Here is a 12457-nt window from a genome sequence, read left to right on the forward strand (position 1 = left end):
GGTCTCAGATGACCTCCGTATCTTCAAATCCAAACATCTTCTGATCCTCATTTTGCTTGACTTTTCGGCAACAAGTGACACTGTAAACCACTCCCTGCTCTTGAAGTGGTCTCGCTCACTGGCTTCCAAGACAACGCACTCTCCTTATTTCTTCCCAGCTTCTCCGGCTCCTGTTTACTGGTCTCCTTTGGAGGTCCCTCTGCCTCTTCCTATCCACTCCCTAAGGGAGTTTCTTAATAGGAGGTAATCCTCAGCTCTCTTGTCTATATTTTCTCCCTAGGCAATCTCATCCTGTGCCTCTTGGCTTCAATCACTATCCATCACCTTAGAAGTTTCTTTTGAGCACCAAGCCCATATATCCAATTGCTACTAGTGACATCCAGTTGGATGTCTCGGAGGCTTTTCAAACTGCTCATTTATTAACTGAACTCATAACTTACCCCAGATCTGGTTCTCTCTTCGTGTTCCCAGCTAAGTGACCCTCACGTCAGGTTAGACAAGTCAGAAATCTAAGTGCCATCTTTGATCTCTCCCTTTCCCTCGACCTCCCTTATCTGACCTATCACGCCCGTCAATTTCCTTCCTAAATATCTTTAGAATCCACCCGCTTCGCTCCATCTCCAGTGATACGATCTGGATCCAACCTCTATCATCTCTTATCTAAACTACTGTGAAGCTTCCCAGTGGCTTTTATCAACCCCTCTGGCTCTTTTCCAGCCCATTGTGTGCACTAAATCCTATGAATTCCGCCTCCTCCCCAAACAGATCTGGTCATGTAACGCTTTACTTCAACTCCTTCAATTACTCCCCTCTTTCCACTGCCCCTTGAATAAATACAAAAACCTATCCTTTGGTGCCCAGGATCTCTGGCCCCTGCATCTGCTCTGGGCACACGGGCCTCTGCTGGGCAGCCGCTTTGTCCTGACATCTCCCCTGGGTCCTACTGTCCCCCAGCTCCCAGCTCCTCAGGGAAGCCTCCCACCGCTCTGAACATCACTTGCTCTCATGGACCGGCGTTCCTTCCCCTTGCAGCGCTTATCTTGGTGGAATTAATTACACAGTCATTCAGGTGGTTATCTGATTAATGTCTGTCTTCTCACACCAGACTCCAGGCACCGTGAGAGCAGGAACCACATCTGGTTTTGCTCATCTGTACCCTCCCCACTCGGCAAAATGCCTGGCGGTCGTAGGTGCTCAAACATTTTTTTTTTTTTTGGCGACAGCGATGACTGAGAATCACAGGATTTAAGCAGAAAGGGATGTTAGAAGTCATCTGCTTTCTGTCATTTCAAAGTTGAAGAAACGGAGGCCTGGAGAGGTGGGAGATGGGGGCTCACTTGTACACAGTTCCACAGCTGGTTGATGGCAGAGCTGGAAGGTAAACGCTGCTCTCTTTCTACCTCAACCTGGGAACTGTTTGCTTGTTTGTTTCTTTAATATAAATCCTCTGCGAGTATTCTTTCCCTCTGCTGCTTTTTCTAAAGTGAAAAAGAAAAGCTGTCTGTGCTTAAACTGTGCTTCTTGTGCTAACCAACCATAGGACATCAACCACTGGTGGCAGACAAGATGGCACGATCGGGAGAAACGGGGGACCACCTTCGGGACCAGCCCCTCCTTCAGCCCCACCACCTGGCAGGCGAGGGGGTATCTAGGGGGAGCCAGGAGGCCCACTACTCCTCTTTCTGCCCCTGCTGATGGGCTGTCAGCCACCCAGCCACAATCAATACGAGGGAGGAGACTAACAAGGCTCACGGTGACACAGACGTACTCCCTGGAGGTCGTGAACTCGTCAGAGGAAGCTGCTAACTGCATTTTCCCGGGTTACAGCAGGCAATCATTTTCTGCATGATCAGACCCAGTCTGACTATCAAAGGTGGTTGGCCTTGTTTCTCCAGAGGCTTCGTTTTCCTGCAGTTTCTTTTGCATTGAATAAAGTACGGGAGCCCTCTGGTGGTAATTTGTAGAAAAATCTCATGAGCAGGAGAGATTTGCTCAGTTCAGGTGAAACTTCTCAGTTCTTTGCATTTCTTTCCTTTGCCTCCATGAGCTACTTCCAATTATTTTATCAGACACTAAAAGTAAATGAGGTTACACTGGGTTATATCAATTGTCTAATTTCTTCTTCACCCTGCAAAGTCAACTGTATAAATACAGATCTTAAGGAACTGAATGATAAGAGTTTGCTAAAATTACTTAAATTATGAAAGTAAAATTAATCATTATGCTTTAAAATACAGAAATATCAATTACATTTTTGGGGAGAATTTTCACATCGTAGGTCCTCAATAAAATTTGAAATTTACGAAAAAAAAAAGAAACCAGGGCCATTATAAATCATCTGAACAAGAAGGCATCAACAGACCAATGCTTTTTGTAGTCAGGCTTTACAACTGGCCAGCCCCCTTGCTAAACAGAGCTGTGACTGATGACGTGGCCTGAGGATGTAGATTGTGAATCTGGCCCACGGTGTAGACTGGAGACCCTGACTTGCTGTCAGAAGTGAATGCTCTCCACGGTAAAAAGACTAATAACAAGGTCTACATAGGATCTATTAGCATCTTACGTTGATGTATATATCATGTTGTTATCCAAGTAACTGTAGAGCGAGAGGGAGCTCTGTGCCAGCGGAAGGTCTTGTGGATGGAAAGCTGGGACCAGGGGACCAAGGGCAGGTGGAGGAACAGAGGAACAAGCCAGGTCTTGGCTGTTTGCAGAGCTGGACAGGTGTGAGACACGAGAAGAATTGGGCTGTTGAGAGCGGGGGGATGACACACCCGAGAGTGATACTCGTCAACGCCCAAACTGTGTCATCAAGCAGGAGAGGTTAAGGAATCCAGTTGCCGTGGCCGGGGACAGTGGAGGTCCAGGAGGGCAGAAGAGAGGGTGACCAAAGGCACCAGCGAACAGGCCTGCAGAGGTCAGGCTTCAGGAAAGGAAGCAGCACCTGACTTCTCAGACTGTTTCTCTAAAGGCTGGTAATATCTACTTCGCCTTTGCATTACAATGTTTGATATGCCCTTCTTTTATTAGCTCTCTTTTATATTGCGTCCAGTTTTGCATTTAATTTCCTCTGCCTTTTAAAAGCAAAAAGCAAAATTTGCGCTATTTTAAAACATTAGGAGGGACTTCCCTGGCTGTCCAGTGGTTAGGACTCTGCACTTCCACTGCCAGGGGCCCAGGTTCGATCCCTGGTCGGGGAACTAAGATCCCGATCCCTGGTCGAGGAACTAAGATTCCGCAAGCCGCGCAGCACGGCCAATAGAAAAATAAAATAAAACATTAGGAAATCTAGGTTTGAATAAGTTAAAAATCACAAAGAGATCACGACTGTTTAATAGTCACTTTTTTTTTTCTTTGCGGTACGCGGGCCTCTCACTGTTGTGGCCTCTCCTGTTGTGGAGCACAAGCCATGGCTCACGGGCCCAGCCGCTCCGCGGCATGTGGGATCCTCCCGGACTGGGGCACGAACCCGCGTCCCCTGCATCGGCAGGCGGACTCTCAACCACTGCACCACCAGGGAAGCCCTAATAGTCACTCTTTTGACAGAAATCCAGTCACATCTGCCTATACCGTTACATATACCATTACTTGGACATTCACACTCCACTAGGAACATGATATATTACAAAAGAGAGAGGGACTTTTAAAACCACATTTAATTTTTAATACAAACTCTGTTGCACAAGTACAGAAATGACCCCTTCATGCACAAATTTAGCATCTACCATTATGGAAGAGGAAACACTGTACTTTTCTTGTCCCCGCACACACTGGCAAATTTTAAGTAACTTATCTTTGTGCTCTCGGATGCCAAGGCAGCCTGTTTTGTCTTTCTGGATTTCCACTAGAAAGGTTGATCTGTGAAAAGTGCATATTGGAGATATGAAACTAGGTAGGGCCATCTTTACCTGGGATTACTTCAAACTGTGCTTAGGCAAAGCTCTGAAGATTTCTTCTAGAAACCTGCTGTCAATGTGGAAAATAGTTCACTCTTTCAGTTTCACAGCAAAAAGGGAAAATAAAAACCCAAAAGGCATTTAATTAAATGCTTTCCAATCCCATGCACTGTATTAATTAGCTAACACCTTATACAGTACAACATAAACATCGTTGGCCTGTTTATTTGTACGTAACACCTATAAGCATATAGCATCTACACTTTAAGTGTATTTACAGATTCAACAAAATATCTACATACAAAAAGCTTTACTTAAAATTAAACTTGATGCAAGTTATGAGAAACCAATTTATTGGCAAATGAAACTGAGCATTCCTTCAACCATAGGTTGTTATAGATTTTCATAATTGGAAGGAAACCATTTGATAGATATTATTTATGAATATGATAGAATATATATGCTTCTTTTTGAAACTGGAGATGTAATCCCTTTGACTGTTGGCCTTGTTAGCACTTGTCAGACTTCTTAGATTCTGCAAGGCATCCATGAAATTTGTATACACATTGTTTAATGCTGCAGAGTTTCAAAAGCTGCCACATACATAGAGACTTAGAGGAAAATATATTCCTGTTGGTGTGCTGTTGTATCCTGTTAGTTTTGGAATAACTTGTTTTTTTAAAAATTTTCTACCTACCAAGTTGACATCTTTCTTACTGAATGTGACTTGTATTAATAGGACCCATAAAAGACCACAAAATCATCACTTGCTCCAGTTGGTGATAAAGCTTTTCTTTTTATACCTATGGGGGAAATCATGCCCCTTAAAATAAACTATCTTCCTAATTTTATTTTCACAGGTTCCTTTTTTTTTTTTCAGCGTTGCAGTTTTCATGAACTATGCTTTTTCAAAGTTACTTTTAGACAATGATAGTAATCTAGGACTCCCGAGTCGACTGTACCGAATGATACAGAAGGCGGTACGTTGTGGAATGCTTATCGTCTGAAGGCACTGCATGTGTCTTGCCCTGTGCTTTCTGGAATAATTTTTGACACTGAATTGGAGTGATCTGTTTGGTATTCTCTCGGTCTGCCACAAATGCCAAGATGCATTGCAATACGCATTGTTTATGCCTAAAAAGCACTGAAAGGAGAGAGGATGTAAAAGGTAGAACACTGTGCCGCTGTAATACCTGGACGATTAAGAAGTCTGTGGAGTAACAGGATCAAAGAGCGGGTAAGAGAGTCTCATAGCATGAGCAAATGCACCTGTCATAATTAACGCATTTAGCAAGTAGAGACTGTACACACTGTGCCTAACAGTCTCCCCAAAAGACTAATGACAGCTAGACATAGAGTCACCAATTTCACGACAATGTCCACAAAGACACTGAAGTTCTAGAGAATACTACAGTAACACTCTTGACAATGAAAACGGAATTCATATTTAGGGGTTCAGCGGAGGAGAGTATAAACAAAGTACCAACCCATGTTTGAATAACATACACAGGTATATTCTTTAAAGGTGTAGCATTTTTCATGCATCCTAGTGAACTGTATCCCGAAGAGGGAAGAACATGATCTGTTGATGACACTGTGTTATTTTTTATCAGTTCTCAGGAAATCAAGATAACCTATGTTGAATGAAAAAGTATGCACTTTGCACTGCAGTTCACATTAAGATATCATTTGACTGAGTTAGGTTCTTGCTTTGATGGTTCTCATCATATGAACACACAGCAGAACACAGACTTTCTGCCTCCATGTTCAAAGTATGAGAAGGCGGACCGACAAATACTTAAGATAAACTTTTGAGAAAAGTGGGATATTGGCAAAGAGCTCACAGATTAAACAAAGGAATTCATGGCGTTGACGGGAGACGGTGCCTCTGAGCTTTCGTTTCCTTCGGCTGGTTCTTTCTCTTTCTTACCACTGTACTGTCCAATAAACGAGCCGTCCTCATTGAACTGGCCATTCACCCCCTCTCCATAGTCAACTAGGCTGTCATCGCTATCTTCCTTTTTCACAGTCCTGTCTGAAGGTGTTCGACTGCCTTTTTTTAAAGGCTTGTGGTCTTCTGCATCACTGGAAAAAAGAGAAAACATTTTCGTCAAGACTGGCATTTAGGGAAAAGGCTTGGTTCCCAAAGATCATGCGTGCAAATGATGAGAAAGCATTTGGAGCCCTGAGCTCCTCTAGCCCAATCTAATCGTCAGGTGGCCACCAAAGACCGGGACACGGTTGGAATGAAAGGCAAGTGCACAAATGGTTTAATCATGAAGTCTCCGGTAGGTGGATGGCTTTGTAAGGTGCATGTCAATATCAATGACAGATTTCTGGCTCCTGATTCGGAAGCAATTCAGAAATCATCACAAGCATTACAAAAGGAAGAACTGAGAAAAGCTGAAAATCATCACTACCTTCATAGAATTAGAAAGGGGGTAAAAGCTTATGACAAGTTGAGAAGTTAGTACGTTAAACTGCATAATATCTCTGATTCCTTGGGTATGAATGGAGAATGATTTTGGTTAAGTGTGAAGTATGGATTTTTGTTTTTCTGAGCAAGAAGCAAAATCCTGCATCTCAAATCTTTTTGTTACTGAGTACAGGCCAGACTTGTAAACTTGAACCTTACCTTTCAAGAGACCTAGACATTCCATTAAAAGGATGCAGAAGAAACAAATGAAAATAGCCTAAGAAGAAAAGCCAAATCCTCATACTGATCGTACACAGTATTTTTTTTCTGTAAGAATTTTAGTTAATGGGTGAAGATTTATTAATTTGGAAAGAGACATGCTTTAACTTCAGAGCGCTACATTTGTACTATTAATGGCACGTCAATATATTCTGAAGAGTGTGCGTGCAAATGCAAAAGCGAAGATTTCCTGCCCTCACTTTTACCTTACTACTCCCTCCTCCGCAGTGTGGAATCTGAGGAGTGTAATTTTATAAAAATGTGTAGGACTCTCTCTATATATTTGCTTATGTCTCTTTTGAACCCCTAAGCACAATATCTGGAAGTAGCAGAGTAATCACTATGTTTAAGGACATTCACTCACATGGTCAAGTAACTAGGTACGCATACTTAGTCCCTAACAAGTAACATTTGGTTTAAAAAAAAAAGGAAAAAAAGGCAATGACATCTTTTGTATTCTTTCAAAGAACAAAAATCCAAGGCAAGAATGGGAAACATAAACAACATTAGTAAAAAATAAAAAGACTTCATGTAAAAGACAGGTCCCATGAGCTGCAGCATCTCACCTAGGAATTTGTGTTAGGATTTAACTGCTCCCTCTTCTTTGAAGAGTAACTCTTTTTTTTTTTTTTTTTTTTTTTGGCCAAGATACAAATATTTCATGATGCACAAACATTCTGGCTCTTTGGCCAATAATTTCTACTAGGGTCTCCAGTTTTTCACCGAGGAGAAAATTTCAAGACTGGAAAATAATACTGGCTTCACATGACATTGGCATACGCTACTGAAAATTACCTGTTTTAGCAATACACAAGTGCTTGTCACAAATTAAATAAATGATATTATCGTTTTAATAAACAGCTGGGGACGTATCACAGAGCCTTGGGGTGGCCTGTGTTTGGGGCACTGTAGGGAACATAGCACCCAGTCTCCAACCCACTGTAAGAATAACTTGCACATTTTTGGAATTTAATCATTAGTTTCTAGGCTGTGCTTGAATACTTCCTGTGAAATACTGCCCATGACTTGGTGAGACACTTAATTCTACTGAGGAGTTCAATAGTGAGCAGAATTTTGTCACCTGGATTCCAAATATTAGTATTATTCTGCTTTGTAGAACTAGTGTTCCAAGGTGTACACTCCAGGAAATTCTAGTCTATGGCATTTCTTTGATTCATCCATCCATCCATCCATCCATCATACATCTAATAAATGTTTACTGCGTGCCTACTCTAAGACATAATGTTCTAGTCGTTCAGGATAGAGCAGGAAACAAAACAGACTAAAGCCCTGACTTCACTGAGCTTACTTCTAGTAGGGGAAAATACAGACAATCAACATATTTAAAAAATTAGTTACAGAGTGTGTCAGAAGGTGATTAGTGCTATGGAAAATATAGGGCTGAGTAAAGACAATGGAAGGTGTCAGGGGAGGGGATGGAAGACTGACATTCAAATAGGATGTCCAAAAAAGGCCCTGTTAAGAAGTGACATCTGATCAAAGACTTAAAAGGGTTGAGTTAGCCAGGTGGATAGCTGGAGGTAGAGCCATTATGACAGGAGTAACAGCAGTGCAAATACCCTGAGGTGGGGCAAGCCTGTTCTAGGAATGGCAAAGGAGCTCACAGGGAGGTGGGGGGCAGAGTGGGGGAGAGGGAGGGAGAGAGAGAGATTAAAGTAAAAGAGGTAATAGAGCTAGATCAGAGCCTTGTAGGACATTGTAAGGATTCTGTCTTTAATTCTGGATGAGATGGGAAGCCACTGGAGAGTTTTCAATGGATGACTGACATGATCTGATTTACATTTTAAAAGGATTACTGTGGGGGGGGAGGGGCACAGTGGTTAAGAATCCGCCTGCCAATGCAGGGGACACGGGTTTGAGCCCTGGTCTGGAGATCCCACATGCCACGGAGCAACTAAGCCCATGCTCCACAACTACTGAGCCTGCGCTCTAGAGCCTGCGAGTCACAACTACTGAAACCCGCACGCCTACAGCCCGTGCTCCACAACAAGAGAAGCCACCACAACGAGAAGCCCATGAACCGCATCGAAGAGTAGCCCCCGCTTACCGCAACTAGAGAGAGCCCGTGCACAGCAACGAAGACATAACACAGCCAAAAATAAATAAATAAAATAAATAAATTTATAGGAAAAAAAAGGATTACTGTCATCAGTGTTACGAATAGCCTACCCTAGAGGGAGGAGTTGGCAAACTACAGCAAAACTGGGCCATGCCCATTTATTATGTGTTGTCTCTGCCTGCTTCCGCACTGCAGCAGAATTGTAGAGTTGCAGCAGAAACTGTGCGGCCTGTAAAGTCGAAAATACTTATTATCGGGCCTTTTACAGAAAAAGTTTGCCAACCCCTGCTCTAGGGGGCTGGGGGAATTACAGCAATAATCCAGGAGTGAGAGGGCTATGACTTGGGCCAGAGTGGAACACTGGGCGTGGTACAAAGTGGTCATTATAGACATATTGTGAAGGTGGCACCAACAGGATTTTCTGATGGTGGTTTGAGTAGCAGGAAGGATGGAATTACGCTTACTCAGGAGCACAGCGTGTTTTGGCTGGAAGAGCAGTGGTTCAGCTTTGGACATGTTCAAGTTTGACACATCAGAGGAACCACTCCTTTAATCATTTTGTGAGTCTAGTATAACACTGATATCTAAAACCAACAAGAACACTCTGAGAAAGTAAAATTACACGCTCATCTCATTTATGAACACAAATGATGAAAAAATCCCAAAGAAATCATGAGCAAATAGAATTTAGCAATCTGCTAAAAAGATAATATATCGTGACCAGGTTGGGTTGCATTCCAGGAATGCAGGCTTGTTTTAGCATTTAAACACCAATCCATATAATTCACTTTAGCAGAAGAAAAGAAAAATATTTTATGATCATCTCAGTAGATTTAGAAAAAAGGTATATGGTAAAATCCAACACACATTCACAAAAAAACTTTCATACACTGGGAACAGAAGTATCTTCATTAATCTGATTAAGTGTGTCTATAAGAAACTTTGAGTTAATGTCATCCTTGATGGTGAATGTTGAAAGTTTTCTGTTTGACATCAGAAATAATAATGAGGACTTCTAATCAAAACTGCATTGGAGGGACTTGCCTGGCGGTGCAGTGGTTAAGAATCTGCCTGCCAATGCAGGGGACACGGGTTCAAGCCCTGGTCCAGGAAGATCCCACGTGCCATGGAGCAACTAAGCCCATGTGCCACAACTACTGAGCCTGTGCTCTAGAGCCCACAAGCCACAACTACTGAGCCCGTGTGCTGCAACTACTGAAGCCCACACGCCTCAAGTCTGTGCCCCACAATAAGAGAAGCCACCACAATGAGAAGCCCGTGCACTGCAACGAAGAGTAGCCCCCGCTCGCTGAAACTAGAGCAAGCCCGCGTGCAGCAACGAAGACCCAATGCAGCCACCCAAAAACAAACAAACAAACTGCACTGGAAGTACTAAGCAATATGATAAGGAAAAGAAATAGAAGACGTGTATTAAGAAGAAAAGAACTGTCATTATTCATAAACGATATGATTATATATGTAAAAAATCCAAAAGAACCTACAGGCAAACATCAGAATAAAAAGAGAGTTTAGTAATATTGCTTATATTAGCATAAAAGTAAATTTTATTTAAGTACTTGCAAACAATTGGAAAATGAAATTTTAAAAATAATTCCATTTTGGCTACCGTAAAAATATGAAGTAGATAAGAACAAATTGAACAAAAATATGTGTAAGACCCCCATGAAAATGAAACTCGTGTTCAGAGCTATTAAATAAGAGGTAAATAAAAAGGAGGGATATACCATAACTATGGACAGGAAGACCCACGGTAAATATGTTAACTTTCTTTATATTGCTCTTTAGATTCAATTTATTTCCAATAAAAACACAGTAGGTTTTTATGTGGATCTTGGCAAGCTGATTCTAAGACGTATATGTACATGAAAAGGGCCAAGAATATCTAAAAACGTCTGTAGGAAGAATCACAAAGTTGGAGGACTTGACCTACCAGCTATCAAGACTCACTTAAAGCTAGTGTATTAAGACAGTGTAGTTTTGGGGCAGAGGCAGACAAATTGATCAGTGGAATAGAATACAAGGAGATCTTTTTTTGGCTTTATTCCTACATCAAATTTTCATGTCATCATAACTGGAATTATTTTTAAAATCCTATTTTCCAATCATTTGCTGGTACAAAGAAATATAATTGACTTTTATGTTAATTTTGTGTCAGGCAACATTACTAAACTCTCTTATGAATTCTAATATTTTCCTGCAGATTCATTTGGATTTTTATACACACAATCACACCAGTCATGAATAATGGCCAGGGAAGGGGCTCCCTGGAAACATCCTTTCCAGCTTAATGGCCATAGTGAATGAGAATCTACAGCAACATGGGCTGTGCTTGAAAGAAGAGAAGAAAAGGGATGCTCTACCCACAAACAGAGTCTTTCCAGAAAAAGCTGTTCAAAGGCATCTCAAGATCTTTTTAAGACTTTTTAGAAAGTGGTGTGATGTAATGTCCTAATTCAGGAATTACAATCTGGTTAAATGAGAAAAATGTGTATGAGGCACCAGCACAGTGCCTGGCACGTGATCTGTACCTAACAAATCACCACCTGCCATCACACCTCTTCTCTCCACTCCAGACCCCACCTCAGAGAGATATTTTTTCTAAGAAATCGCTTGTATAACACACACACTTAGAACTTTCCAGATGTGATGAGCAGTGACAAGTCTCTGCTGAAGTCTGGATGAGTGCTTGCCTCTTTTCAACTCAAAGGTGAATTTCCAAATGAAAGAGAATTTTCAAATGAAAGAGTAAGTCAACTACTTTTGACATTGTGCCAAGGGAAGTTGCTTGGTCAAGTTTAAGTGTGAAAGGATAGTTTCCCAAATGAGAGGAATTTAGAAGTTACAGAAGATGATTGAATAGTCACATCCCTATTTAGCTATACAGTATTCAAAGCTTAAAAAAATTAATCTACATTTTTATAAGAATTTTTTAAGGACAGGCGGTGTCAGATGTTCTTAGCCTAGAATGTCAAAGATAGAACAAATTTCAAAATAAGTAATAAAACAGTCATAAATAGTATATACAGCCATAAAATATATTTTTTGATACTTACATCCACGATTATCTTTATTCGTTGCTATAAGTTGTGCCATGAAAGGAATGTTCAAAACTCAGCTCCTGCATTACTGCCTCTGGGAAGATTTCTTGTGCCACCTCCTTCAAGGCCATGCACCTGGCTTTGGCTTCCTGCCCTTGCCCCCTTGGTGCCTCAGCAGTATCCCTTCCCTTTCATAGCACTCTTCACACTACGCTCAGATTGTTCTTTCACCTCCCTGCATCCCTCACTAGACTATAAACTAGTGAGATAACATTCTATTGGTTTGAATATCCCCATAGCCTAGCATACAGTAGGCACTCAATAAATACTGGCTGAATGAATTCATTGTAAAATAACAATAAAGGAGACTGTGGGCATTTTGGAAATTCTTCAAAATTCTAACTTTAACATGTTTTTCATTTCTTCTTCATCAATTTTTTTTTTTTTTTTTTTGCGGTACGCGGGCCTCTCACTGTTGTGGCCTCTCCCGTTGCGGAGCACAGGCTCCAGACGCACAGGCTCAGGGGCCACGGCTCACGGGCCCAGCCGCTCCGCGGCACGTGGGATCCTCCCAGACCAGGGCACGAACCCGTGTCCCCTGCATCGGCAGGCAGACTCTCAACCACTGCACCACTAGGGATTCCCTTCATCAATTTTATGATGTGAGACAAAGCATCGGAACATACTCTTTCCTTTCCCTTACCCTAAAGAATGCATTTTCGGGAGT

The 12457-nt window shown here is 41.8% G+C and overlaps 1 protein-coding gene across 21 annotated transcripts in view; it reads right to left on the minus strand.

Moving 5' to 3' along the window:
* The window catches only part of NRCAM (neuronal cell adhesion molecule), a 495304-nt gene that overhangs the window by 174019 nt on the left and 308828 nt on the right, over window positions 1–12457 (minus strand). For 20 of the 21 annotated variants that reach the window (XM_033438788.2, XM_004263345.4, XM_012534781.3 and 17 more), the window contains one exon: window positions 1197–5981. In XM_033438788.2, the coding sequence (XP_033294679.1) occupies window positions 5744–5981 (238 nt within the window). In that variant the 3' untranslated portion in view covers window positions 1197–5743. Of the gene's footprint in view, window positions 1–1196; window positions 5982–12457 lie in introns of those variants that run through there. The other variant, XR_007479278.1, reaches the window with a different exon arrangement.

This window comes from Orcinus orca, chromosome 9 (genome assembly GCF_937001465.1).
Source record: "Orcinus orca chromosome 9, mOrcOrc1.1, whole genome shotgun sequence".
NCBI lineage: Eukaryota > Metazoa > Chordata > Mammalia > Artiodactyla > Delphinidae > Orcinus > Orcinus orca.